Source organism: Fistularia commersonii, chromosome 18 (assembly GCF_037954325.1).
Source record: "Fistularia commersonii isolate RoL2024-O1a breed Wild chromosome 18, RoL_Fcom_v1.0, whole genome shotgun sequence".
NCBI lineage: Eukaryota > Metazoa > Chordata > Actinopteri > Syngnathiformes > Fistulariidae > Fistularia > Fistularia commersonii.
In genome coordinates, this window is record NC_141301.1 from 6,727,918 (window position 1) to 6,755,528 (window position 27,611).

At 38.9% G+C, this 27,611-nt stretch overlaps 2 protein-coding genes across 7 annotated transcripts in view; both read right to left on the reverse strand.

The window, feature by feature from the left end:
- rasa2 (RAS p21 protein activator 2) overlaps window positions 1-12,365 on the reverse strand; it is a 37,553-nt gene extending 25,188 nt beyond the window's left edge. For all 3 annotated transcript variants that reach the window (XR_015107461.1, XM_086164545.1, XM_086164543.1), the window contains exons 1-6: window positions 12,220-12,365; window positions 10,005-10,128; window positions 3,972-4,075; window positions 3,789-3,883; window positions 2,254-2,330; window positions 36-119 (exon numbers count right to left, since the gene is read on the reverse strand). Coding sequence is in view for 2 of the 3 variants with exons in the window: in XM_086164545.1 (XP_086020671.1) it covers window positions 36-119; window positions 2,254-2,330; window positions 3,789-3,883; window positions 3,972-4,075; window positions 10,005-10,128; window positions 12,220-12,277 (542 nt within the window). In the remaining variant the exon portion in view is untranslated. The remainder of the gene's footprint in view (window positions 1-35; window positions 120-2,253; window positions 2,331-3,788; window positions 3,884-3,971; window positions 4,076-10,004; window positions 10,129-12,219) is intronic.
- A 2,659-nt stretch (window positions 12,366-15,024) lies between these two features.
- On the reverse strand, window positions 15,025-27,065 carry zbtb38 (zinc finger and BTB domain containing 38). Of its 4 annotated transcripts, none has more exons than XM_086164625.1 (3): window positions 26,898-27,065; window positions 21,908-22,042; window positions 15,025-19,120 (listed from the first exon to the last, which is right to left on the reverse strand). In XM_086164625.1, exon 3 carries the CDS (start codon window positions 19,085-19,087, stop codon window positions 15,524-15,526), a length of 3,564 nt encoding a protein of 1,187 aa, XP_086020751.1. In that variant the 5' UTR covers window positions 19,088-19,120; window positions 21,908-22,042; window positions 26,898-27,065; the 3' UTR covers window positions 15,025-15,523. The 4 variants fall into 4 exon arrangements, with proteins under 4 accessions (XP_086020751.1, XP_086020753.1, XP_086020752.1 ...); XM_086164627.1 differs by having other exon boundaries at window positions 21,908-22,063; XM_086164626.1 differs by lacking the exon at window positions 21,908-22,042.
- Window positions 27,066-27,611: the final 546 nt, after the last annotated feature.

Here is a 27,611-nt window from a genome sequence, read left to right on the forward strand (position 1 = left end):
ATTCAAATGAACATATAAGGCAGCTGCTGAGTTACCTTGCAGGTCCAACAAGAGAAACAGTGGCATATGGGTCACAGTTCTGCCCACTGATCAGAGGCAGCCCCTGGCACTCAATTATCCTTCACATGTCAAAAAAGAATATTAAAGAACTTCGATAAATGTAATGCCAAATCAAAAGATGACTTTCGGAAGATAAAATCCATTGTGAATTCACAATGTCTAAGAACTGTGAGTAGGCAAGATTAAATGATATTCTAAATTGTGAGATGATTGTACAACACACACTTCTAAGAAAATTGTGTACGTAGGTCTTTTAAACTTGTCTATAATAACTGATTAGGTCTTTCAACCATCCTAAATTAAAGTGTATTTGTGGCATATATATGAGACACATTTAAGAGGGAGGTCTGTGAATCAAATTGACACACATTTGTCAGACTATTAAAGATCCAGAATCAGTAAAATTTTTATCATCACATTTGAATGAACCATCTTTTTCTGTATAACCATTCGCCAACAGCATGATCACGGTCTGCGGTTACCTCAAAAGCTCGTGAGGATTTCACATTGCCATTTTTAGGAGTGTAAAGTGGAGGCATTCAGCAAACCACTACCAAGGATTTAAATGAATTGTTGGTACATGTATAAAAAATTGAATTCGAATAGAATATTTATTAGCTTCAGACATAAAATTGTTATAGACATCATTTTAACATTGATTTGCCATTATGTTTGGGTCGTATCACACAGTAAATCATTTTTTCCCCTCATATCAGCTTCTGGTGCAAATAAATAGACCCCAAACGTACCTTGAAACAGGATATGACTACTAAGCAAGTCATTGGGGAATTAGATTGGATTCAACCCATCGGTAAGTGAGGCCAGAAGACAAAGAATATCAGAATGTGTCAGGATGTTTTTATATTTTCTTTCTGCATTTCTTGATAATGTTTCCTACATGTCTCTTTGCATCTGTATTTTCTTTTTTTAAAATCATTCTCATCTAACTCTCTCCTTCCAATATTTGTGGATTAGTAATAGAGTACCATGCAGGAAAATGCAAATTATAAACTTTGATTGATGATCTGCTTGGTCTTGCTGATATGAAAAAACTGTTTATCTAGACCCAACTGAGCAGCTGATAGTTTGAACTAAGTCTCACAGACTCACAGGCAGGGTGAATGACGGCAACAGAAAACCACAGCAGTAAGAGGTTTCCTGCCCATATGCCAGCACTTCCTCTCCACCTCCCAGCTTTACTAAATATGAACATGTGTCTATGTGTAGGAGGAAGGGGGTTGCAAAACAACATGTAAACTCAATGTACATTCATAGTTTTGTAACAAAATTAAATTCCATATATTGCAGAAAATTCATTAATTGCAACTAGGTCATCAATTGGTCAATTTCCAAGGCTGAGGGAGTTTTTGCAAATACAAATATCTTGAATTGAGCAGAGGTGAATTTGAAGAAAGTCAAATATACCTGTAATTTCACTGAAGGATTATCATCAAATATATCAATGCTGGTCAGGGTTATGTGTAGCATAATAATGTGTGAAGCCACATAAAACTCCCCAGTAAACTGATGAGTAATTTTATTGTGTGGTAAATACAAGAGTATCTTATTTCCAAGGAAGAACGAACCTCAAGAGTTTTCCACTAGAATTTGAACTTCCATGTTAATTAGTATTCAGAAAGAGCATTGTGGCCGCATAAAACAATGAACTTTCACACCCAGTCTATTTTGGTTATAGGTATCAACTTAAGAGGTTCGTCAAAGAAAAGTGCAAGGTAATTGAACTTGGGCAAAAACAGATAATTTCAATTAAATATAAACTATAGATATTTAAGAAAGTTTGTAAACATGAATGAAAAAACATTGCCATCAGGTCATGACAGACACGCTTAATTATAAAAGGTACCCAAGGGATGCTTTATTTTTTGGGGTTTAGGCATTAAGAGCTAGACCAAGACATCTGCTTTGTCTCCTTTGACATGCATACTTATATGACTTTATTGTTGTGTACACATCTCTTCATAGTGCAGTATGCAGTTGGCTAATATGCAGTTGGGTAGAAGACTCAAATAACATTAATAACAATCAAATAACAAAAAATCTTTTTTCTTCCACGATCCCCTTATGCACCCCTATTTCATACTGTGGTTTAGGCATTAAGAAGATACACACGGTCTTTAGTTTTACTCAGTTTTCAATTGTTTAATTGTAAGATTATTTTCTGTGGTTACTCACCGTACTAGTAAATGTTGACCCAGTGAGCCATTCTCTGTGATCACTTCATTCAATCTCATCTCCAGGTGAACTTTGCCCTGTTCAACACACGGTGTTGTATATGTATTTAGTTGGTTTTTTTTTTGGCAGGTCTTCAGTAGTCGCAACATACAGTATTCTGGGTGTCACTAGAACAAACATTAAGCCTAAATTGCATACTAAATTAGCAATTACTCTTAAAAGGTTAAGCATGGCAAAACTGACTTGAAATTTTTCAAAAAAGGTTGCTATTTATTGTAGTCTATCTAAATACACAATTCATTCTGAATTTATCGAGGTGAAATGTGAGAGCGACAGCAGCTGTGGATGTTAGATGGACTGTGGATGACCATCAAAAATATCTTTATGGGGTTGGATGTGTGTGTGTGTGTGTGTGTGTGTGTGTGTGTGTGTGTGTGTGTGTGTGTGTGGGTGGGTGGGTGCGTGCGTGCGTGCGTGCGTGCGTGCGTGAGTGAGTGAGTGAGTGAGACAAGTACTCAGTGAGATGGTGAATAGCTTTTCTGTTCCAAGACATGTCTTTGATCCTATATAATACTTTAATACTTTATATTGGTTGAAAGTACAATTTAGTGCAATTTTGGAAAAATCTGTGAAATCAAAAACTCCTTTTATATCACTTAGTTCTAGCCACAATTGTAATTATTGGAGCTGATTAACTTGGGCAAACATATTTCACAGAGTACATGTGCATGCCCAGCCCTTGTGTGACTGTAAATCCAACTGGATACGGATTGCAGTAACCAGCTCCGTCACTAAAGTGATGTGACTTTGCAAATGAAATTTTCTTCTGGCGAGTGAATCAGCGGTGAAGCACATACTCAGAATAGTCTGGCATGGGATAATGGCAGTTAAAGTCAATATTTTAAAATTAGCACAGAAGAGAATGTGTAGAGACAACTGAGCTCATCAGATCATGGGATTATACTTTGGAAATAAAAGAGACCGTATGCATGCTTTATATTTAAAGATACAAGCCCTATGATTTTGATGAATGATTGACGTCTGTCAGAAGAATCTCAAAGACAAGAGTCCCGATCAAAATATACCCCAAAGGCGAGGCCTAAAATGTAATTATACCAAATATTAAACCATTAGCTTAAACAATTGAAGTCGTTCAGCCAGATGAATCTACTTTTAATACATCAAGCTGACAAACTGGTTCAGAGGAGAGTAATGACAGTTATCAAGGCTGGTGATATTCTTTTTTACATTCCAACAAAAAAATCTGATGCATCATGAAACAATTACAGAATTTGTGAGTAATAGAGCTCAGCCAGTAGGTGAAACCATGACAATCTTTTTTGGCATGAAAATAATAGTTTGATATTATGGAAGGATGTATCCTGTTGAAGCATGAGAGGGGCTCACCACCAATAACTTGAGACTTAACTTGAGAATAAAATTGAATTGTCTTTTTTTAGACTATAATTGATTAATTGATGATCATAATTAATTAATTGGATATATGATTTTAAGCAATACTCCTAGAAAATTACCTGGACTTCTGAATTAGGATCCACTGGTTGAAGGCTAAACCAATACTCCTTCCCACTGTATTTACACAAATCATCCTTCCGAATAGATACCTTGCCTGAAAAACACACAAAAGTGCAGCATAAATCAAACTTCTTTTATATGAGAAAATGTTTTTCTGAGTTTATTTTTTTCTTGTGACTTACCAACTGGAAGGTCCCTTTGGAAAACACTCTTGGCATAAACATAGAAGGATAAACACTGAAACGGACGAGGGATCTCAAAGTAGAAGTCCTCTCCATAGAAGGGGCTATTATAAAAAACAAAACCAAAAAAAAATATTTATTTTAACAACCTAAACAAAGTGCTTCTTCCGAGATAGTGAAAATATCTTAAGCTCTGTGTTCAAAATGAAATACATAGTCTTCTTTTTCTTCTTCTTCCAGCTTTGGCCTTCTGGGGTTGCAAAAGCAAAATCAACCTTTTCCATCGAACCCTATTCTCTGTATCCTCTTCTCTCACACCAACTGCCTTCATATCTTCTCTCACTACGTCCATAAATCTCTGACCATCTCTCCAAAACATCTAACATGTGCTGAGATGAAGATGCTAAGGTTCTCCCAAAGAGAATCTTAGCATCTTCATCTCTGCAACTTCTAGCTCTGCCTCCTGTCTTTTCATCATTGGAACTGTTCCTTGGCCATACATGATTGCTGGTCTCACTACTGTCTTGGACACCTTTGTTTTCATTCTGGATGATAGTAGTCTATCGCATAGTACCCCAGACACTTTTCTCCACCAATTCCAAGCTGCTTGAATCAGTTTCTTTTCTTCTTTTCCACACTCTCTGTTGCTCTGGACTGTTGACCCAAAGTACTTGAAATCCTCCAACTTCATGTTGTCCCATCATTCTACCTGGGTTCCTGTAATTCACACACATACACTCTGTTTTGCTGCGACTAACTTTCATTGTTCTTCTTTCCAGCGCATTCCTCCACCTCTCTGGATTTTCCTCAACATGTTCCCTGCTCTCACTACAGATCACAATGTCATCTGCAAAGAACATGGTCCATGGAGATTCCTCTAACCCAGGGGTGGGCAAACTTTTTGGCTCAGGGGCCGAATTGACTTTTAAATTTTGACACACGGGCCGGGTCAGCACAAGATACGATACATATATAAAAAAATGTATTTGTAAACGGTACATATCAGACTCCTCCGGCCTTCTCTTTGAGAATAAAACCAGCTTATTTTGAAGGCTCTGGCGGTTGCTCGCATTTCAAGGAAAAGCCAGTTTTTCCCTTGTAGCTTCATATCTAGCTCATTCATGTGTGTCAGTACATTCACACTAAAGGCTATTTTCAATCTTTTTTGAGCTGCAGCACATTTTTTACATTTACAAAATCCTGGGGTACACCACCAACCAAAATGACACAAAATAATACTCTAACACAGTACATATAATACATATAGTTAATAATATAGTTTTTAATGTATTTATACTCACTTACTGCAAAACCTGGGGCTGTTTCGTTTAACACACAATGGTGGAAAGACACACACGAAGCTCTTGCTCAAGCTTTACAAGCTGGCAGTATTCCTGTTTCTGCCACAGTGTGGGACTTTTTTGATTTAGCTATGAGTTCAGCAACAAGTTAGCTAGCTTTGAGGGCTCTCTTGTTTACCTTTGAGGTTTTTCTCCAAAAATTTGCCAGTTTCTCATTCTTTGTACGAAAGCATGCAAAATAGTGCATTGGCTTGTTTTGAATGGAAGGATGTTTCGTTTGGAGATGGTATTTAAGCTTGCTTGGCACCATGGCGCTATTGGATAGCTTCTCACCACACACCAAGCACAGCAGAGTTGGTGCCTTTGCATCCCCAGTAAAAGTGAATCCAAATGAAAGATAGCTTTTTCTATATTGCCTTGAGCTCACCGTCTTTTCTTTTTTCTTTTGTCCATATCCATCCCTGTCACTCGCTAATCTTGCTGTGATCCAAAACTGCCACTGTCGCGCAGCACTAACGCTAACAGTTGACCTCTACTTAATCGCGTCACAGAGGTGACACTCAATGATCTCTCACAGCACACTAGTGTGCCGCGGCACACTGGTTGAAAATCACTAGGCTAAATCGCAAACCCGATCTGTGTCATTCAGCTCAGGAAAATTCTCAAGTAGCTCCAAAAATTAAATAATCTCCTGTTTGAGCTTCCACATTCATTGATTCAATCAGTCACATCAAGTATGAATTCTGTACCAATCTTTGGCGGGCCCGATTAAAAAGAATAGCAGGCAGTTTTGCCATCCCTGCTCTAACCTCTACAGTCAGCCTGTCCATCACCACTGGAAACAAGAAGGGGCTCAGAGCTGATCCCTGGTGGAGTTCCACCTCCACCTAAAACTTCTCGGTTACCCCTACAGCACACTGCATCACCGTCTCACGCTAACATGTCCTGCACCAGTCTAACATACTTCTCTGCCACTCCAGATTTCCTCATACCATACCAAAGCGCCTCTCTTGGCACCCTGTCATATGTTTTTTCTAGGTCTACAAAAACACAATGTAGCTCCCTCTGGCCTTCTCTGCAGTTCTCTATTAACATTATCAAAGCAAATACTGCATCTGTAGTACTCTTTCTAGGCAGGAAGCCATACTGCTGTTCACAAATGCTGACTTCTGCTCTCAGTCTAGTTTCCACTACTCTGTCCCATAACTTAATTGTATGGCTCATCAACTTTACCCTTTTATTGTTGTGGCAATTCTGCATATCCCCCTTATTCTTAAAAATGGGCACTATCACACTTCGTTTCCATTCTTCAGGCATCTTCTCCCTCTCTAAGATCCTGTTGAATAATCTAGTCAGAAACTCTACCGCTGCCTCTCCTAGACACTTCCCCACCTCCACAGGTATATCATCAGGACCCACTGCCTTTCCACTCTTCATCCTCTTCAATGCCTTCCAATGTTACCTCTAAGCTTCGCAACCAGATCTGCCCCAAACACCAAATCTGCCCATCACTTCTTCATCCCCTCGATTGCCTTCACCAACATGCCCATTGAAGTCTCCTCCAATTACCACTCCCTCATCTGTGGGGATATTCTGCATCATCTAGTTCATTTCAGGACTTCTCCTTCTCCTCAAACGCACATCCCACCTGCAGGGCTTGCCACTAACAACATTGAGCATTACAACTTCCATTTCCAGTTTCAGACTCATAAGTCTATCTGACATTCATTTCACCTCCAGAACGTTCCGAACAAACTCCTCCTTCAAGATAACTCCTACTCCATTTCTCTGCCTGTCAGTACCATGATAGTACAACTTAAAGCCTGCTCCTAAGCTTCTGGCCTTACTACCTTTCCACCTGGTCTACTGAACACACAATATATCCACTTTTTGTCTCTGAATCATGTCAACCAACTCTCTACCTTTTCCTGTCATAGTCCCAATATTCAAAGTCCCTACTCTCAGTCCCAGACTCTTGTCTTTCCTCCTCTTGTTCTGCTTCAGAACACGCCTTCCTCCTCTCCTTCTTTGACCTAAAGTAGCCCAGTTTCCATCGGTTCCCTGTAGGTCATTGGTACCAATGGCGGTCATTGTTAACCTGAGCCTCGACCGATCCGGTATGATCTGGTTATCATGATTGATTCGCATGTTTGGTTTTGGCAAAAGTTTTACCCTGGATGCCCTTTTTACACATCCCTCCACATTTATCCGGGCTTGGGACCAGCTCAGGATCAAAATGAAATGTATAGTATATTGTAATATATATCCAGCAGGATGGCTGCCTGTTTCAAAACCCATGGTCGAGTGTTTAAATTATGCTGTGAAAGTGGAGCTTATATACTCTACACAGTAAATACAATATATGATAATGTGAGGGAATGCAATCCTTCAGATACTTTTTATGCTTTGCGCTTTTGGAATATTTAAAAGACAAGCTTACTGGCCATATTATGAATGAATGGTAAAATGCGTTTGTAAACATTCTTCTTTCTTGTAAAAATATATGGTAACTGTCAGAAAAGTGTGGGGAATCTTATTCTGGAGCAGAGGATGTACAAAGCAGTGTGCCTGTATGACTCACTGTAGTATACAATGATCTTGCCATGATTTTATCTACATTTATCATAGTTGGCATCTATTCACTTCCATTTGTTTTCCAATTTCTTTAAAGTGCAAAGGTACAATGAAAACACACAGTATCAGTTATCTTGTTGAGTACCAGCTGGAATTATTAAAATCTAAATAAAATTGAGAAATCCAGGTTTTAAAGCAACATAAATTGTACAGGCATATCACAGTGATTACAAGAAATCATTTAAATTATGTGCACAATAACTTGGCTACAAAACATTTGCAAACAATCAAGCACCAAAACTGACATAGATCATGTATCCAAATTAAGCCCTTGGTATTGACAACTTACATTCACCAAATATCAAAGGCTGAAGAAAGTTGGGTTCCACGAAGGAATGCAAGTAGAACATACAGATCAGTTCTTGTACATCTAAGTTAGTACTATTGGTAATTTTCATATCCATGAAATTGCATTCTCAAATTCTTAAAATGAATTTATATGTGAGAGTCTGACGATACCCAATATAATCAGCTAATAAAATAGCTGTCCCTTTTTCACAATTTTACAAAAGTTTGTTATTACAGTTTTAATCAAATAGTCCAGAAAAGGCCTTTTAAAATCAAATACAGAAGGCAGACAAATATTCCAATGAACCAGATACCACGTCTTTTGCAAGAAGTTAAAAACAAATCCTTGAAAAATACAGTACATACAAGGTAACAAAATGTTCTAAATCTCTTCCCTTCAACACAGGACTACGCTGGTTGGCATACAACTTCTTTTCAGCGGATATAACTATATCAGTACCATACAAAAGCAAAACAGCCTGGTGTGACAGAGCCAATCGAAGGATAAATCCCTCATCTACATACTGGCTAAAGATGAAAAAGAGACTAAAACAATGACAACTAAGTGTTCACATATGCATTTAAGATACGCAATATTGTAAGAAAAAAAGAGCTAAAAGGTCTTGGACAAATTTGATAGCTAATGTCTATTTATAAAGACCATTCATTGATGATCGCCTAGAAAATATTGCATCCTGAATAGGTCTAAATTAGGTTTGACAATCACATGTCCAATGAAACATCGGGTTCACCCCCTTTATCACACCAACTCCTTCATTATCAAATAGACAATATATTTCTCCCCTTCATTGTTATCCTTGCTGCTAAGTAATTCAATTATGCAGGGTAGAACCTCTTACCCCAAATGTTTCAACAGTCCTGTGTCTTGTGAATTAACTTCACCTACAGCTTCTAACAGCCATTGAGCAATATAAAAATGAACCCGATGTAATAGGCATGAGAGGCACCAACAACAAAACGACAAATCAAAGACTCAAGAAATGGCTTGATTGAGATGAGGATAGTTGACAGAAAAAAAGGGAAAAACTGCTGTCATGGAGAGAAGCTACCTCAGTTCATCTGTTCTTAGGACTGCAGTCAAGAAACAGAAAAAAGCAGCCGCTGTCATGCAAAGTCTGATTTGCCATGCATCATCAAACAAATTGGCCCAGACATTACAATTTATGTTCTTTATTTGACCTACTTTATAATCAAACTGAAGGATGACAGTAACCAAACAAAAACTAAAGGCAATATTTTATTTGCTAAAACGAGGCTTCCCAATTTTAAATCATTCGCTCTACTTACACTGCAGGTATAAATGCTCTAATCAGGTTTGTTGTCTTCATGAAGTTTTTGGTTAGTTGCTTACATCTACTTTCAAACCTTATCCAGTATTCATTAACATAAGAATGAAAACACAAAAAACATGAGTGTCTAATAACCTGATATATTAAACAGGTAATGTAAACTATTTGCAGCAGGTATAGACATCCTCAAAATCAAACTACCAGTAGCCAGCTCATATAAAATTGATATAGTATACACATATATTAAAACTTGAAAGGGATGAGGGACCATTGGTTTAAATGTACGTGATTGCTTGATTAATTTTACTGACATTATCAAGGAGTGTAATATATTGGGCAGTAATTGAATATTTCTTTATTTTCATATGAAAAAACGGCAAGGGAGGGTCTCTGTGCTACTTTGATAGCTTCTCATGAGGAGCCTTTTCCTAGCAGTTGTCAAATATCTTAAAGAAGCAAGGAAGCCTCACTTCGGTAGAAGACAAATTTAACCTCCTTACCTGATGCTTTTGTCAAACACCTTGGTGCGGAACACCTCTTCTTGATCAAGACTAATGGTGCAAAAGGTACAAAGATCCCTTTGTCTATTTGGACCAGAAACTGGACCCAGGTTCTTTGCTTCACCTTCAAGGCAGAGAGAAGTTCATTATTACAGTCTGGACAAGATACAACATATGGACAATTTTCCAAAATGTATTGAATATGTCTATTATCATACAATGTTGTAGCTTTATATGGCAAATGGATGTGTATCTGATATCACAATAATAGCCTTGAAATAATTCTCACATCATTTATTGATTGTAGGGTGTATGTCAAGTGACTAGAATAGGACAATTTTAACACAATTGTGTGACAAATTGTGAAATTAAATTTGCAAGTTTTAGTGGTAATATTCAGAAGAGGAAAAAAATAAACTTGAGCCTTAACTTCAACAAGAGTCAAACTAAACTGTTTTGTTTTTTCTAGTGAATGGCACAATTTACATTTTTGTTTTAAGGTCCAAGATTCTCTTCTGAACAACTATTGCAAGTTTGTAGTGCAAGCCACAGAGCGGATATAGCTAAAGTAGACTTGAGGGTCATGTGTGGTTAGAAAAATGAAAACTAAGTGACTTCCTCACTTTCAATGAGTTACAGAGCGGTTTTGATTTCAAAATTACATACACCTACGTAACACATGGGGTACACATACTAAATCGATAGCCTTATTAGTCACATACATGAAAAATGCACTTGTTGAAGTTCAGATGAATTTAACACAAAAGATCAACAACGCCATTGCACTCAGAGGAACACCATTCATCACTTCAGAATAAGTAAAATTTAGCTTAGAGGATCGTCACTTGAGTAGTTCTTTCAGCAAATCAATACGCAGCCTGGTCGCAGGTGCCAACCTAATTTAGGAAAGCCACCACTGACATCATCTATGTAACCAGCTCACGATAACAGCATAAGACTAATCTTAGGAAGAGCATTAAAAACAACTTGTCAACTTGTCTCTTTGTTTGGACCAGGAGGACCTGGTATGAGTGGAGCATGCAAAAAAATGTATGTTTCACTTTTCTATCAAACTCTTCTGACATTATTTTTTGAATATGTCAATAAACACACCTTTGCATTGAAGAGTGTCCTAATAAACCTGTATTTGAAAGTACATGTGCAACCCAATTCAACACATTAGACTATCAATTCCTCCATTGATGTAGGCTAAAGGAAATTTGAAACAGCTTTAACAAGGAAGAATTGAGTTTCGTAAAACTGCAAAGTGAGTTGGATGCCATCATGGTTCCTCTATTTTGTTCTGCTTACTGTTTTCTCATTAATTCAAGACCAGTGGAACTGCACATTTAATAATGTTCGCGCCTAATGATCCAAAACGAAACTATTCTTTCACAGCTAGTAAAAACGTACATCTACATAGCGTCAATAGTAACGAGACTTTCAGTTGGTCCTACTTGAGAATGAAAGACTGGCTTGTTGGAGACAAACTTTTTTCGTGAGATGTTTTGGAAAAGGATGGCACAAAAAGCTAATGTTAAATTTGACATCGAAGAAATCTGTTTATTGGCAATAACCCCTGTTCAGATTAGTCAAATACCAAAGGACCAGTGAGATTACAGAAGGCAAGTTATAATAGCAGTCACAAATGACTTAAAGTGTGACTCCGCGCACGGAGTTACGCTCACAGTAAACGCATGCAGTCAATTGGCTATCTGGTCGTTGAACACTAGTTGAGTCAGTAAATCTCAGTAATAAGTTAACATTGACCCTGAAATTTACGAAATATGTCAATTAACAATTATCCCCTTTACCTATCATATCACTGGTGGCAATATTTGAGTTTGATTGAGGGGATGAAGTCAAAGTAGCCTAGCCACCAACGTTAATTTAGCTCACAGGATAGTCACTGTCTTGATGTACCATGAGTTAACGATTTGGCAACGTTAAAAGGTCCAATTCAGAATATCGGCAATCGCTGTACTTAGATATCCCATTTAGTCGCCGTTTAATTCATTAAATCATTAATAGATAGTAGTACTGCTAACACGCCACGCTAACTTGACATTAGCCATCGGACCGACCAGATGAACTGGCTATCTGAGCCTCCACACTGAGGGTTGAACGCCGCGCCCCTTCGGCTTGCTGTCGTTTACTCGCCCGACCTCTCTTCCCCCGTGTGAGGAAAACACAGTCTCTTCTAGTGAAAACTTACATATTTTACCACGCAGACTTTGTAATCTCCGAATCCCCAAGTCGTCCTCTTCCGCCATGGTCAGAAGCTGACTGTTGCTGTCGGACTGATGTATTCAGAGCTCGATTATCATATCCGTTGGTGAATGCAGGCAGGCAAAGTGGAGGAAAGCCTGCCCCGTTGTCGCGTTACGTCAGGCTCAGCACATACCGCTGCCTCAAGACGCTTGAAGGATACATACCTATCGTCCTCAGAAGAGGACCCACTCCTTTGACTTGTCTAATCTGTCTAGTGTTGGATCGAGAGGGTTATTCAGTGCCATTCAAGCAAAAGCAATGGTCGCAGAGATTGCACATTTATTTGAAGCCAGCTCAGCTCGTGCTAGATTATCGGACATCAGTGATCTTGCAGTCCGGAAAACTAGTTGTTTCACGATATGATTGGTGATTGGGTCCGAATGACTTACTCAATGTCAGTTCCCGTGTGATTTAGCTAGTTTACCAATTACACTCATAATAAATCTATAATGGAGTTGTCAGCTACCAGTGTTTGCTTGGACTAAACTACATTAAAGTCACTTGATAATAAGAGGCCGCTGTGAATAGCATTATATCGGCTAAAATCATTCTATATTACATATGTTTTTCATGGTTAACTAAATAAATCAGTATAATAACAAAATCAGATCAAGGGTAAATTGTGTATTTTAACCTCTTCAAAACCAACACGGACTGTATATATTCCTGTCCATAAAGATGGGAAGACTTGTTGACCAGCTAGTGTTCGAAATAGAAATCAAACCATTTTGCCGCTTGTGTGTGAAGTAATTTGTTTTTGAAGGTTCATGGTGAATTATGTACATTTGTGAAGCATACTAAAAGCTGTAACAAGAAAAGTAGCTTATTAGCGTAGTCATTTCCAAGGAAAGGAACCTGTTGGCTGGAATGAAGGTGCCGGCGCCTGTGTATTAATTAGGACTTAAGGAATTAACAACGCCCCAGTGATCCATGCTTGTAGCTCATTGAACCACAGAGTAGTGATCTTGATAATGTCCAGGTCTGGGCTTAATGCCGACTTGTCAAGACAATGAGGTTTAGAACATCCAAATAGCCGCCTCTTCAGCCTCCATGTTGCTTTTGTTTTTCTCGTCAAGATTGATTCTCAATAACTGCATCATATTCTGAGTGGACAAATAAGATCTTGTTTATTTAAACAGGAAGTGCTTAGAGTTCCAGTATTTCAAGGCCTTTTCATGACTGCAGTGAAGGCACACTGTCTTGTCACCTTTGTGCTTGAGATTTGCATCCCATAGAATTTATATTACTTGCCATGTTTTAGAAAGTATACTTTCCATAGCACTTTGCTTGGTCAGGAGACCATCGGCAACAATGTAGGTTCTTACTCAAATTATAAGTAAATGAGTAGGAAAAATTAAAAAAGAGAAAGAGTGTCTCCTTAAAAGACATGAAATGTATTGGGTTTCACACAACTGGTTAAGCTTGTAATGAAGTGTAATGTGTTTTTTAACAAATGGTGTCTTGAATTCAAGGTTACAAAGCCTTCCAGAGGTTTATTTTCTTCCCTTTGTTTTTGTTTTGTTTAGTTTTTTTAACCATGATATGTTTATTGAGAAAATTTAACTTCAGCTGGGTTCCTGGGTAACGTTGTGCCTAGGTATAATTGGTCCTCTCCATTACTTTCAAAAGTCAAAATACAGTTTTAGACAAGTATAACTTAAATTTGCGGTACCCTTTTAAAATGATATTTCTTCAAAAAAACATATTTGTATCAACAACAATACAATCAATATTCTCTGTATTATTACTATTTACACTTTTTGTGCCCTGTAATGCTGCTGTGACAATTGAGTTTCCCTGTCATTGGATCAGTAAAGTCTATCTTATCTTTTCCTATAAAAGTTCAGTCACACATTGCTCCACCATTATGCGGATAAACAGCAGCAGACTGAGTGAGTCAACCCCTTTATATCTACCACAGCTCTTCCAAAGGGACCCCCAAGCTGTTCCTCGGTTTGAAAGGTCAAGAGTATAAAATCCCTCCAGCATGTTCAAGTTCAACCAAGAGATCTCATGTGAGATGGATATACCAGGAACCTGTCTAATTTGAAGTGCCCAAATGGTATCCTAGAGGTACCTGAACTACCTAGGCCGGCTCTGCACCAAGATCACCCCATAAACCCAGCCACCGTCTGGCAGAAACTCATTTCATCAATTTACCTGTATACAGTACTGAGACCTTTTTCCTTCAGTCAAGACCCAATATTTGTGACAATTTGTATGTTGTTCAACCTACCAGAGCTCTGGTAATCATTTTTGGGAAAAAAAAAATCAAAATTTCACAAATTTATCTGCCAGTTTAATAACCATACATGTTGATATTTGCTATGAATTAAATAGGAGCTTGTTTAAGGGGAATCACTGGAGGCTTGGATTGTCAGCAATAAACATAAATGTGTGTGGTGTGCCCTTCTGAAATGGACTGCTTCCTGAAGAATTTTTAATTTTTTGACTGAATACATCTGAATGACCAAGTGGAAGGATTTATGTCTATGTGTGACCCTATGATCGACTTGCAATCAGTCCAGGGTGTAACCCCATCTCACCCTACAGCAGCTGGGAAACCCATCAGCCCCGCCAAGCGTCTGAGTGCAGATATGTGTTGTAGACAATGAATGAGTGAAAGAATGAAAGAATTAATATCTTTGGGAGTGTAACATCACAGGATTGGTATCAAAATAATGTGTTGATTAATGGTAAGTGATTTGACTCTATCTATGACTTGGCTAAAAACAGACGAGATGCAAAGTTTTAGAATATGAATATTTATTTAAATAAGAGGACATGTTATATGCATATTAAAACACACAACAGTAATAATTTTAATCCCAATGGAACAATGTTGTAGAAATTAGAATTATACAATAATGCTCACAGCTGTAATTGAATTATCCAAGTTTTGAAGAGATTATTATTGTCCATTTATAAAGTGCAAACTCACCATGTCCAAACAATGGAATGGGAGACCAACAAAGGTGAAGCAAATGCTACAAGTCATATTATTATTATTTACCCATTAACCTCAGATGCATAGACACTAAAAGTACGGTCTTATTCAAATATTCATACTTTATCATATATTTAAAAAAAACCTCTGTTGTGATGTAAAGGAAGAAATTACATTTCTGAGCTCTCATCTTTCATTTTTGATATTATGCAAACATTAAAAGTTTTTCAAAGCAGTGGGCAATAGTCCCACTCATTAAGCTGCCCATCTTAAATAGTCTTAATGTTTCCTTCTTTCTTGCTCATTTCTCTGGCTTTTGTACAGAAATGTGGTTGCCCTTAGCATCATAATCATTTTTTCTCGATAGTTTACAGGACTTCTCAGGATCAAGACTTGTTGTCTTTGGCCCAATCAAACTGTCTTTGTTTCTATTTCTGTCTCGGGCTTGAAGTTTTAGCTGCATAGAATTTGCAACATTTATTTGTCTGTTGTCCATTTTATATTTCACCTCTGATGGCTTTACAGAGAAGAGCAGGTTAGTGCTTGATGATACTGGGGTTTTTATGTGGGAATATGAAAAGTTGTCATATGGAGTCGTACAGCTGGTTGTATCTTCAATTTTAGTCTCATCCCTGGGAAAACGTCCTCCTTTCACAATCATACATCCCATTTCAGTAGTCTCTTGATTTTGAGTCTCCTCTGTTTTGATGTCAACCTTTTTCATGTCCCCACTCACCTGTACTGTGTACCTCTCCTCTGTTTTGTCTTGGTGTTTTTTCTCATGGCTTCTCTTGGTGGCAAGGTAGAGAAAACGCTGAGGACAGAAGGAGCAACGAAATTTCTTCTCTGTTGTCAGGCTCCGAGATGAATTGTCAAAGCAGGAGCCTTTTTCCATACAGTTGTTGCAGATGTAATCACAGCCGGCAGGTGCTTCACCAGGGGGGCCTTGTTTACCACAAGAATGGCAAAAACATGGATGTGAACCAATAATATGAGCCCTTAAGCCAGTCTCTGTGATAAAGGAGCTGTCACAGATGTCACAGTTGTAGGTTGCTTTTGCACTGCAGATTTTGCTAAGACTTGTTTTTATCTCTCCTACACCATCAGAAATGCTCTTTTCTGTTTTCCAACCATCCACTCGGGCATCACTAGGACAGGCATCAGTATTATTGATAGATATTGTAGGATAATGCTGAAACAAGGCTTGACTATGCTTGAACCTCAGCTTCTTTCTCTTCTTTTTCGCTTTATAAGAATAATAAGGACGCCAAAGCTCATCTCCTAAGTCACAGTCATTAGCATCATCATAGGCTCCTGTGGTGGCAGCAACATCTGGTCTGAGGCGCAACCTGGGACTCCCTGATTTCTCCTGTGTCGGATGGTGTTGACCAGGGTTTTCAAACTCCCTCAATTCCCTGAATTTCCTTTTCTTTTTTGGGAAGAGCTTGGAACCTTTGATTCTGCGACGGATGATGGCCTCATTGCCTATTTTCACTGTTATCTGGCAGAGCGGCATTGGATCGCCATCCACAGATGGGCCAGGGCATGCGGGTTTGGCAATATATGTTTCTGTCTTTGCACCCATTGTTTTATCAAGCATCACATCCTCAGTGCCTGACTGAAGCATTTCCTTGGTCATATCCTCAATTTGTTTTGCAGAAGCTGATAACTCACCAAGCTTTTTAACAGTGTTCAAGGAATTTAATAATGGTATTTTGGGACTGATGTTCTTTGAGTTGATTAGGTCTAGAGCATCATCTTTATTCACAGATTGCAATGCTAATATATTTTCGTAATGATCGAAAGGCGAACCTTTATGTTCATTCTTATTTTTTGAGCCAATCTGATGACAATTTTCCATTTCAGTGCTTAAACTTTGGTTAGTATCTTTGTCAGATGCCTTGTCAAAACTAATGTGAGGCATGACGGGCGCCACCATTTTTGTTGTTGCCATGAATGTTAGAGGAAACGAAACAGACTCAGCATGGCGGGGCATAGTTTTTCCTTCAAATGGGGAAAGGGGTGTGTTGTTGTCCACTGGGATTTCATTACCCCTGTCAGTGCTCTCTGAATATGTCTTACTGTACGTTTTGTATAGTCTCTTCCTGAACTTCATTGGCAAAAGCCTGTAGAGTTTGATTGGATAAACACTGGCTTTTAGCCCACCATTGGCAGATTTCTTCTGAACGGCTAGTGTGGGATCAATGCCATGAAAAGACTTCTGATGATTCTTTAAGATATAGTAAGTCATAAATGTTTCCAAGCAGAAAATGCACTGGTAGCGCCGTTCACCTGTGTGCCAGATTTCATGCTTAGTTCGGTATTCTGCCAAGGCAAATACTTTATTACAATAATGACAAGGATATGCCCTTTGCCATGAATGTACATTCTCATGTCGCTTTAAGCTTGATAGTGTGACATAGACTCGTTTACAAACACTGCAGTTGTATCCCCTCAAGCTGTTATCTGACTTAATGATCATCTTATCTTGTGCAGTCTTCAGTTGGTCCACCTGTAGAGGCTCTGGTTTATAAGATGTGGGATTACCAGTAGGAAGATCTCTCGTGATATCCTCCACCTTTGGCACATCACCTGAATCAAGGTCTTCCTCTTTCGTAGATTTGCCACTTGCATCGACCTCATGGTGCCCTGCTGCAGCTTTGAGACATACTTGCTCATGGTTCTGTAGTCGTTTGAGGTGGATGAACTTTCTGTGACAAAACTTGCAAAGCAGTTGTCTTGGAAAGTGCTTTTTATGTAACTGTGAGTGAATGTTGAAAAGAGCTTTGTTTGGAAATATGTCTGTACAATGCTCACATCTGTAGACTGAGACAATCTCCTCTGTGTGAGGAGAAAGAGTTGGTGGGTTTAACTCCATTTGAACATGGTCAGTTGCCACAGGAAGTAAAGTTTCTATATGCTTGTCCACTTCTGCCTCTGAATAGAGTGGGGATGATGGCACAACTGCAGATTCAGTAGTTAAATCCTCAAAAGATGTAGGGTCTGCAGTATTTGGTTTATCTGTATGGGGTTGAGCATGTACCAGAACTGTATTTCTCCCCATGATAGCTCTCAAACTGTGGCGCTTTTTAAGTGGGCCTGCATTCCTGTAAGTCACTTGAATAGGCTGTGACATCACTGGCTTACAGATCTTCCTGTTGTCCCACTGAGTGCTATTATTCCCTTCAGTAGCTTGGTTAACAGCATATGAGTGCTCTGAGAGGGTATGTGTGGTTTCATTGTTCCCTCTGAAGCAGGAGGTTGTAGCACAACTTGGTGGAAGCTGCCTCACATCTGGGGACTGTCTCTCCACCTTTGTTTGGACCAAAGGGGTGAAAGGATTATTTCCTGGACAAATTTCATTGATTGAAAAGGCATTCGTGATACGTGGACCTCTGGTGGTATCTATCTCCTCAACCCGAGGAGGTTCTTTCTTAGTCTTTTTAGGCAATAAGGCCGTGCAGTCTGTGGATTTAACACACTGTGATAGGGTTTGACAATTGCATGAATCCTGCCTCTCTTGGTCTGCAAGCCTCTCTAAGAAAGGAATTCCAAGCTTTTTCCCTGCTGCCAGTAGCCCCCCTGTGTCCTCCGCACCAGGTGATGTCACCTTTGAACAGTAGATAAAGTTGAGGATACTGGCAAAAACCTCAGATTTTAGGTCGAGCAGTTCCAGCACCTGACTCGAGCTCCATGTCTCCGGAGCTGTCAAAGCATTTCTGAAGTAGCCACTGCAGGCAGCCAGGATGTTCTTATGGGCACGAAATTTCACATCCTCCACCACAATAGTAACATCGCAGAAGAGGCCTTGTGACCGCTGTTCATTCAGTTTGCTAAGCACTGTCTGAGGGTGAGCACTATCCATCAGGATCTAATTGCAGTGATACACCATCATCATCTAAGGAAAAAGAGACAAAAAGGATAAATAATAATGTGACATTTTGAACAAAACATGTTTTAGCATTGCTATAAATATTTAAAACGAGCATGTACATTCTGTATTTGAAAACAATGCTCTTCTCATCTTCAAACACTGGGTGGCAGCATTGCCAAGATACAATATGTCATCCAGGGGTTGGGGTTTGAACATGAGCAGTTTGGTGGGAAAGTCTTCCTACATGCTGTCAAATTTTCGTATATGAAATGAAAAAGATTTGAAATAATGTTGCATGATAACAAACCATCAATAATTGTCAATTGAAAATTGCAGATTGTTTTATGGAATGTAGGAAGACTTCTGCCATGTTGACTTCTACCCTTTTTTTGCAATCACAATTTCAATTTTTTTTGTGTTTATTTTCTCTTGAAAGTATTAAAAGAAGGGGCAGCTGAGCTAATACATTTTAGTGGGATGTGGTCTGAATTTTTATTAATCATATTTCAAGATCCATAGCAAGCAAAAAAGTCAATATAAATACCAAGATGTGGCATAACGCCAAAATAATGCACACTAAGTATTCTGGACCTTGCAGTACTCAAACAGAAGTCACATTACATTCATTGCCACTTTGAAAGTGGAAGTTTGACCCAGCACAACATTCATACTGTGGCCGCCTGTAGTCAGAGCCACTGGAGCCAAAGTCTCCAAAAATGTTTCACTGTGTTTTACTTTGAAAAAAACATAGTAATTAATCACCTTTTGCAGATTGATTGCCATAAGTTAATTATGTTGATACCGCACCATATGATAGGGTAGTCATTTTATGACTGTTATGTGCACAACAACAATGTTATTTAATAAGCTGGTACTGTGGGGGTAATGCTGTTACTTAATGTCTGTTTTCTACACTAACTACGTTATGCTTATCATTATTATCATTATCATTATTATTGTTGTTGTTGTTTTTGTTGTTGCCCTGATCAATATGTTTATAGAGCACTTTCATCAAAGGGCTGCACATATGAGAGAAAATAAGACAAGGATGCAAATTAAATAAAATCACACGTTCCTTCATGTATTCCACCCATCCTGTCATGAAGGATATAATGGGGATAGAGGCACATTATATTTTATTGATTACAATTTGGTTTTTATAATTTTCTTGATAATATTATTCCTTTTTCAATGTTCTAATTAATGTGGATTTTTTGGGGTTGGGTGTGACAAATACAATATGGCTGCCATTCCTTTAAGCTTCTCATATTGCTGAAAATACAACCAGCCTCCTGCTGTCTTCCGCAGACAGGCCTCTGTTGTCATGGCAACTTGCTATTGCGCAGCTCTTATTAGGATTCAGCTGGATGGCAAGTGACAGTATTAGCCATCCGGGTATCCGATCTCCTCTCTATCACAAACATCCTACTTTTTTTGACAATCTGCAGCACATTTATTTAAATCACAATCAAAATTTTTCTTTGTTTGAGGATGCCCTGTACCTCTGTTTGTCTGAATGACTTTGTATGCTGATTTGGCTGATATCATATTTTCTACATAACTGCTCTTTACAGTCACATCACATGTTTAGTCTTGGTATTCTAATCTTTGCTTTTTGCCAATTGTTGTGCAATACTACCACCATATGCTGAATGGAAATTTTAATTTCACCATCAGTGGTTAAAACTTAAACCACATCTTGCTCTTCCTTTAAAGCTCAGTGTGACATTTCTATCACCAAAATGGAAACCCTTAATTGCAAAACAAATCGAGAAATGACAGTAACAGAGAACGTTTCTTCAAAGCAAAAAATATTTTCACACCTCTGAAAAGCCTACTTCTGCACATATCAGAGTTGTATATGGAGGGAAACCATGCAAAACATACCTTAGTAAATCAGAGAAAATGATGCAAGGTGAAAAGGAAAAAGTGTCACGCAGTGATACTTCTCTACGGCATTCAATATACCCTACAATACATGAATACCAGTTTCGTGAAAGAAAAGCGAAACAATTTTTTTTCATGTTGGTCGCTAACAGTAGTGGTGTCAGAAGCGAAGCCTTTTCTGACGTCTTTCTTCCTCTCCCTCCCTTTCTTTGTACAGATGACTCCAGCTCCAATGTCGTTTGCTGCTATCCATGCAGACCAGGTCCAGAGCTGAATCTGCCCAGCCCCTCTCTCACTGTTAGTCTTTCGTCCTACTACAGCTATAACACGGATTCAGAGTTCATAAGAATGGAGCTTAAACAGTGTCATTCAACCTCTGTGCTAGCTGAGCGACTGAATTATTAGTTCTGAAGCCACCAAACAGGAAACTGCAACTTTTATTAAGCATAGCACAGGGTTGTAAGGAAAGCAGAAAGATGCACGGTGCCACATACACACTAGCTCACCAGGCGATGCAACAGCCAGTGAAAACATTCACTGCATTAGAGTCCTCTGCTGTACAGACATGGCGTATTAAATCTCCCAGACACCAGATACTCTAAAACACACCATCCTAATACATCTTTTACTTGACTGCAAAGCTGGTAATGCTGTTCACAGGATGCATCTATATTGCACAGCAATTAGTGTCGCCGTTATGTACAGTCATATATTACATCAAAGACCTTCATTCAGGAATACACGATCACTTTGGTTAGTTAATGCAGAAGTCAAGAGAATGGGAGAGTCTGCCTTCCATATGTATATCGTTGTTTTTAAAGGACATACGTTCATCAATGTTTTCTCTTACCATTGTGGCGTGCATCTGAATACAAGGCTCAAGTATAGAAAGAGTTCTGATATCAGCTGAGAATCCGGATTTACCTTCACAGAAGCTGCTTATTGATGCAAAAGCAGCAGATGCGTCAGCACTGCAGAGGAGGGGGATGGGAGGTGGCTGAACCCAACATGGTACTCTGTGTGTCTTGCGTGTCTCATTTCCCCATCTGAGTGTGGTATCTGTATGATGGTGTAGATCTTCTGTTATGGATTGCGTAAAATTACATAAATTGTATTCTAAACCATTTGTTTGTATTTATTATTAACACTGACAAAGGAGCACTGGCATGTTTTGTTACATTGGAAGACAGTTAACTTACATTCAATAAAGGAAGTCTTGGTCTCTAAAAAATGTGATTCTTTTGTTTTGAGTTAAGAGTAGACAATATATCTTATCTATCTACCTTTGAAGATTTTTAATAAAACTTTATTTAATACAGTCAGGCTGACGGTTGAAATAGTTTCAGAAGGGAGAGGGTAGCAAAGGATGCTGTACTCAAAAATTCATACTGGTTCTGCATTTAATTGTGCATATAATTGAAAATTGTCCCTGTGAGAAAGATCAAAATGATTAATGAATTTCTGCTATTTGAAATAATTAATTAACAATGCATTGCAGTATTATATCTGCAGTATCACATCATAAATGCTTTATATTTCATTCTTCATAAAGTTTTAAGGACCGACAGCAAATGCAATGGACAACAACTTGAAGCCATTTATGTATTAACTTGCCCTTCTTTAGGAACTCAACCGTCCAACAATTTTGCCCAAAAACTGTCTCTATCATGCCTTAAAAATACAAGTTAACACAATCTCTTGCCCTACGTTTCCAATTTTATGACATGTGTATTTACATGAAATAAAGCTACTAATAGCACTGCTCAAAAGTTAAAATCCGCTGCATTGAGTTTTAAGGCTTAACACTGCAGGTGGAGAGAATGATTCTTATGAAACTTATGGAAGTGAAAATCTTTTTATAATGTGAATATGTGTGGTTGGGGGAGTGGGGAGTGGGTGTGCATATCTATGTCTTGTGTATATCCACGCCTGACTTTGAGTCTGTTCATTACAGGCTGCATTTTCCTCATTGGCAGCATTACATCAAACATGCCTGTCTTTACTGGGTTTTACCTTTACAAGATACTAACTTCCATGGCAGCCCCCTCCTGATGGATTTGTTGGTGTCATGGACCACTTTCAAATCAAATATAGCTGCAGTGTAATTTCTATACTCGGAGCCAGATAATATAAAAGGTGGAAATGACGGGGAATCTGTACCTACAGTTATCTCCTCTCTTGTAAAAAGATGGTTTCCATACAGTATCTTCTACAGTAAATAAATGTATTCCACATCTTATCATTTCTTCATGATTTTTCTTGAATTTTTGGGCTTGAGCCAAAGTTCACTGAATTTAAAGGTATTTTTACACAAATATATGTTGGTAATCTCATGGACAGTTTCTCTACTTCTTTAAGTAAATCTTTAATTTCAATCTGAACAAAATTATGATTTGCCTATGCATCATCAGTTTAATCCTTATTGTTTCCTAGACAATGCCTTCTATTTAGATTGCCCTGAAATTTTGCTTCAATGTGTGCATTTTGTGAAAAGGTAATTTAATAAGAAATCAAATGATATCTTGACACCTCTCAAAAGTCAAATCTTCTGTTTAACAACTGGGACTTTTGTCATATTATAAACCTTTCTTAAGCTTACCTTGGGAAACAAGTGAGCACTTTTGTTAATAGAAAATGTTTTCCATTGTCCACAATTCTACTCAAATGACAGGATGACCTACTATATTTCCTGTCAGTGGCCATTATAATCTTTTGTAAAAATACTTTTTTAGTATTATATTATTGTATTTTAATCCAGGGGAAGGTTACTGGTACTGGTACTGGTACTACTATTTTTGCTCTAGGTTCCTATGAAAATGTGTGGTTCAGAGGATTCCAAGTCAAAAAAAAACCAAACAAAACAATAGACTATTTTCCCTCGCCTAGGGCCACCCTTTGGAGCCTGGTCAAGTGGTGGGACTCAATAGCTGCCACGCCTGCACACATGACAGCCAGCTGGATTTGCCGTCATGTACAGCCTGGGCTCTGGAAGCAGTCTCCTTGAGAACAAGATTCCTTTTCCACTCTGGAATTGTACCCCTGTGAGAGTTGTCGAGCAGGTATGGGTATATTTATTGCCTCCAAAATTGGTAATTGTACATTGGGATTTAACCCAGAGGATGAGAGGGTAGCCTGTCTCTCAGTGTTGGGGTGTCCCCCAACACTGAGAGACTGTCTGACTGTCCTTTGTGCCGATGCACCAAATATTAGCTCTGACTGATATTCCACCCTTTTTGGAGTCCCTTGAGGAGCTGCTCAAGAGCACTCATACCAGGAACTCCCTCGTTCCACTAGGGCATTTTAATGCTCACATGGTCAACAGCAGTGAGACCTAGAAGGGTGTTACTGGCAGCAGTGTCCTCCCAATCTGAACCCGAGAAGTGTCCAGTCTCCAATAAATTTCTTATTGGACGTCTGTGCTAATCATGGACAGTCCATAAAAAAAACATGTTCAGGCATAAGTATGTATATATGTGTACTTGGTGCCAGGAACCCCTAGGCTGCTGTTTGATGACTGTTTGATAATTGACTTTGTGGTCATGTCATCAGACTTGCAGCCACACCTCTTGGACACTTGGGTGGGGTGGTGGGGGATTTGTTAACTGATCATCACCTGGTGGTGAATTGGTAGTAAGTTGGCTCCAACTGTGGGGGAAATGCCAGTCAAGCCTGGAAGGCCCAAATGTCTTGTGAAAGTCTGTTAGGAACATCTAGCAGAGTCCCCTGTCAGAAATAGCTTCATTAAGGATTTCTGGAGGCGGTTGACAGGTAACAGGGTTGGTGGAAGAATTACTTGGAAGACCTCCAATGGCACACCTTCCAGTGACAAATAAGAGTCTTGAGAACGGGGGTGGGCTCTCCTATAGAGAGACTGAAGAGGCTGAAGTTTCCAATGTGGTTAATTAGTTCCTCAGTGGCAGGGTCCCAGGGTTAGATGAGATCCACCCTGAGTTCTGCAGAGCTCTGGAAATCTGGAAATGCCTCTTCAACATCATGAGGACATCAGGGACAGTGCATTTGGACTGGTAAACTAGAGTGGTGGGCTCCCTACTTAAAAAGGGGGACCAAAGGTTGTGTTCCAACTGTAGGGGGATCACACACCTCAGCCTCCCTGATAGTGCCCAGCAGTCCTGGAGAGGAGGTTCCATCAGATAGCTGAACCTCAATTTGGGAGGGGTGTGATTTACATCCTGATCTTGGTACACTGGACCATCTCTACAACCTAGAGTGGTGGGCTCCCTACTTAAAAAGGGGGACCAAAGGTTGTGTTCCAACTGTAGGGAGATCACACACCTCAGCCTCCCTAATAATGCCCAGTGGTCCTGGAGAGAAGGTTCCATCAGATAACTGAACCTCAGTTTGGGAGGGGTGTGATTTACATCCTGGTCTCGGGACAGTAGACCATCTCTACACCCTAAACAGGGTCCTGGAGGTTGCACCCAACCTGTCTACATGTGCTTTAAAAAGACTTGGAAAAGGTTTTTGACTGTGCCCCTCAGGAAGTCTTGTGTGGGTGCTCTTGGAGTATGGAGTACTGGGCTCCTAATATAGATCATTCAGTCCCTGTAGAACTTTGTCTGCATTAATGAATCTCAAATATATGAAAGTTTAATTTTTATCATTACATTATGGAAAATAATTAACTTTATCACAATATGCTAATTTTTGAGAAGGACCTGTATTATTAATAAATCTAACTTTTCCAACCAAAATTCCAACGCAGACATCTTTGTGTTCAACTTCATGAATTTGCAAAACAAACTGAGTTCAAACCTTTAAATTTATTATACATATCAAGATGTATATGACTCAGGCAATGACCTTTAAGATGTATGGGAATTTACAATTCAAATTTAAAAAAAGTTTTCATCCCATGATATTCAGTGGCACCGTGCTACCCAAGAAGATGTAAAAGTACATTTAATTTGATCCAGATTTGTATTTCAAAAGGCGTGTTTGTTTTTTTTGCCATTAGAGAATGTGTTAACATACCCACATCACAAAGTGTACTGGCTTCTTTCCCTTGTATACGTTTTCTTATAGAAGGCAGTAAAACTACAATTCAAGGCTAAGAGTCCTCATTCTCAATGCACTCACACAAAAACACAGTCTGTCATAAAGCTAACATTCATTCCTGGCAGCTTTTATCTTAGTTAATAACCATTCATACTTCAACTCAAGATGTAAAAATGTTCTCAGCAGGTCACAGTGGACGCATTTGTACTGATTAAATCGGGAATAGATTGAAAGGTCTGGCAAAAGTTCCCTATCTATTTTATTAATCCATACAGTTCCACTCTGATGCCTTTGTCATGCTGCATCACTGACCCCAGAAAGAGATGTGGTGAAGGAAGGGAGGCTATGACAAAAACATCAGGGCAGGTGATAAGAAAAAAAAGCACACCACAATTGCTTCACACAACTCCAACATACTAACAGAGGGCACTTCCGCTTTGCCTTACTTTGGGGCCTAGTTACTGCTGTGGAATTCAGGAAGTCGTTCTTAGAGACAGATGCTTTATTGTTACGTAATGAATATTTTTCCTCCTCAACCGCATTCAGCTCAAAGGCAGTATCGGGTGCAGAGACTAATAATAGGCTAGCTACCAATAGTACAAACCACAGAACTGTATGTATCTGTATGTATTCATTCTGATACCCAGATATCATTGAGCAGAAAAGGGTAGTAAACTGAGTATTAGTAACAGAATATATCTCCTATTTTCAAATTGCCAGTGTAATCAAAAATTCTTATTTCCATTGAGAGACAATGGCTAAGTAATGGTTTTTTTTTTTTTCATTTTTTATCCGAGGGCAGTCATAAATGCGATATTATCTAACTGCTGTCAGCATCACCAAACGCATATTTTAAGTTACTTATGTATGGATTTGAAACAGAGTAAACAAAACATACCTTTATCTTCGTTGACTGAAGCTTGCTTGTACAGATTTCGGTTGATGTGGCATTGATGTGACAGGTGCCCTTTCAGATGTTATAGTACAAGGATTCCATCTAGAATAAGTGTGTTGTGGTCTTCAGGCCTGGATATGGTAACCAGAATGGCAGTTTTGCACACGTTACCCAAAGGTTTACAGCTTGATCCTCCTCCCTCCGTCATCTGAGTCCCACTTTTGTTGCCATGCTGCTCCCTCTGCTGGACAAAATACAGAGTTATACCTTCAGGATGCTGGTTGTGGGGCAAGCATTGACGTGAGTTCCCAAGGACCTCCAGGAGAGGGCAAAAGAGCAGCACAAAGGCTAATGTAAACAGGAAGTGTATGTTGAAACTAACTGTTGACCTTGAGTCGAGCAAGACTGTACAGATTTTCTCTGAATATAGACGGCTTTGATACAATAGTTTACCACTATAAACCTTTCAAAAGTGACTTGAGTAAGTAGGAAAATAGGCACCTCTAAGAGTCAGCAAAACATTGTCTGAAATAATAAAGAAAATACTAAATAGATATCCGCAACATTGCCTGAAATTATTGAGAAATTAACAAACAATTACTGTGTTGAATTTAGAAACCAATATTTTCTTTTGTTATCAAGAGTCATGCTCACCCACTTATCTGGAGCCATTTCTCAGTGGAAGTAGACTGACTAGGGTGAGCTGGGTGTTCCTTT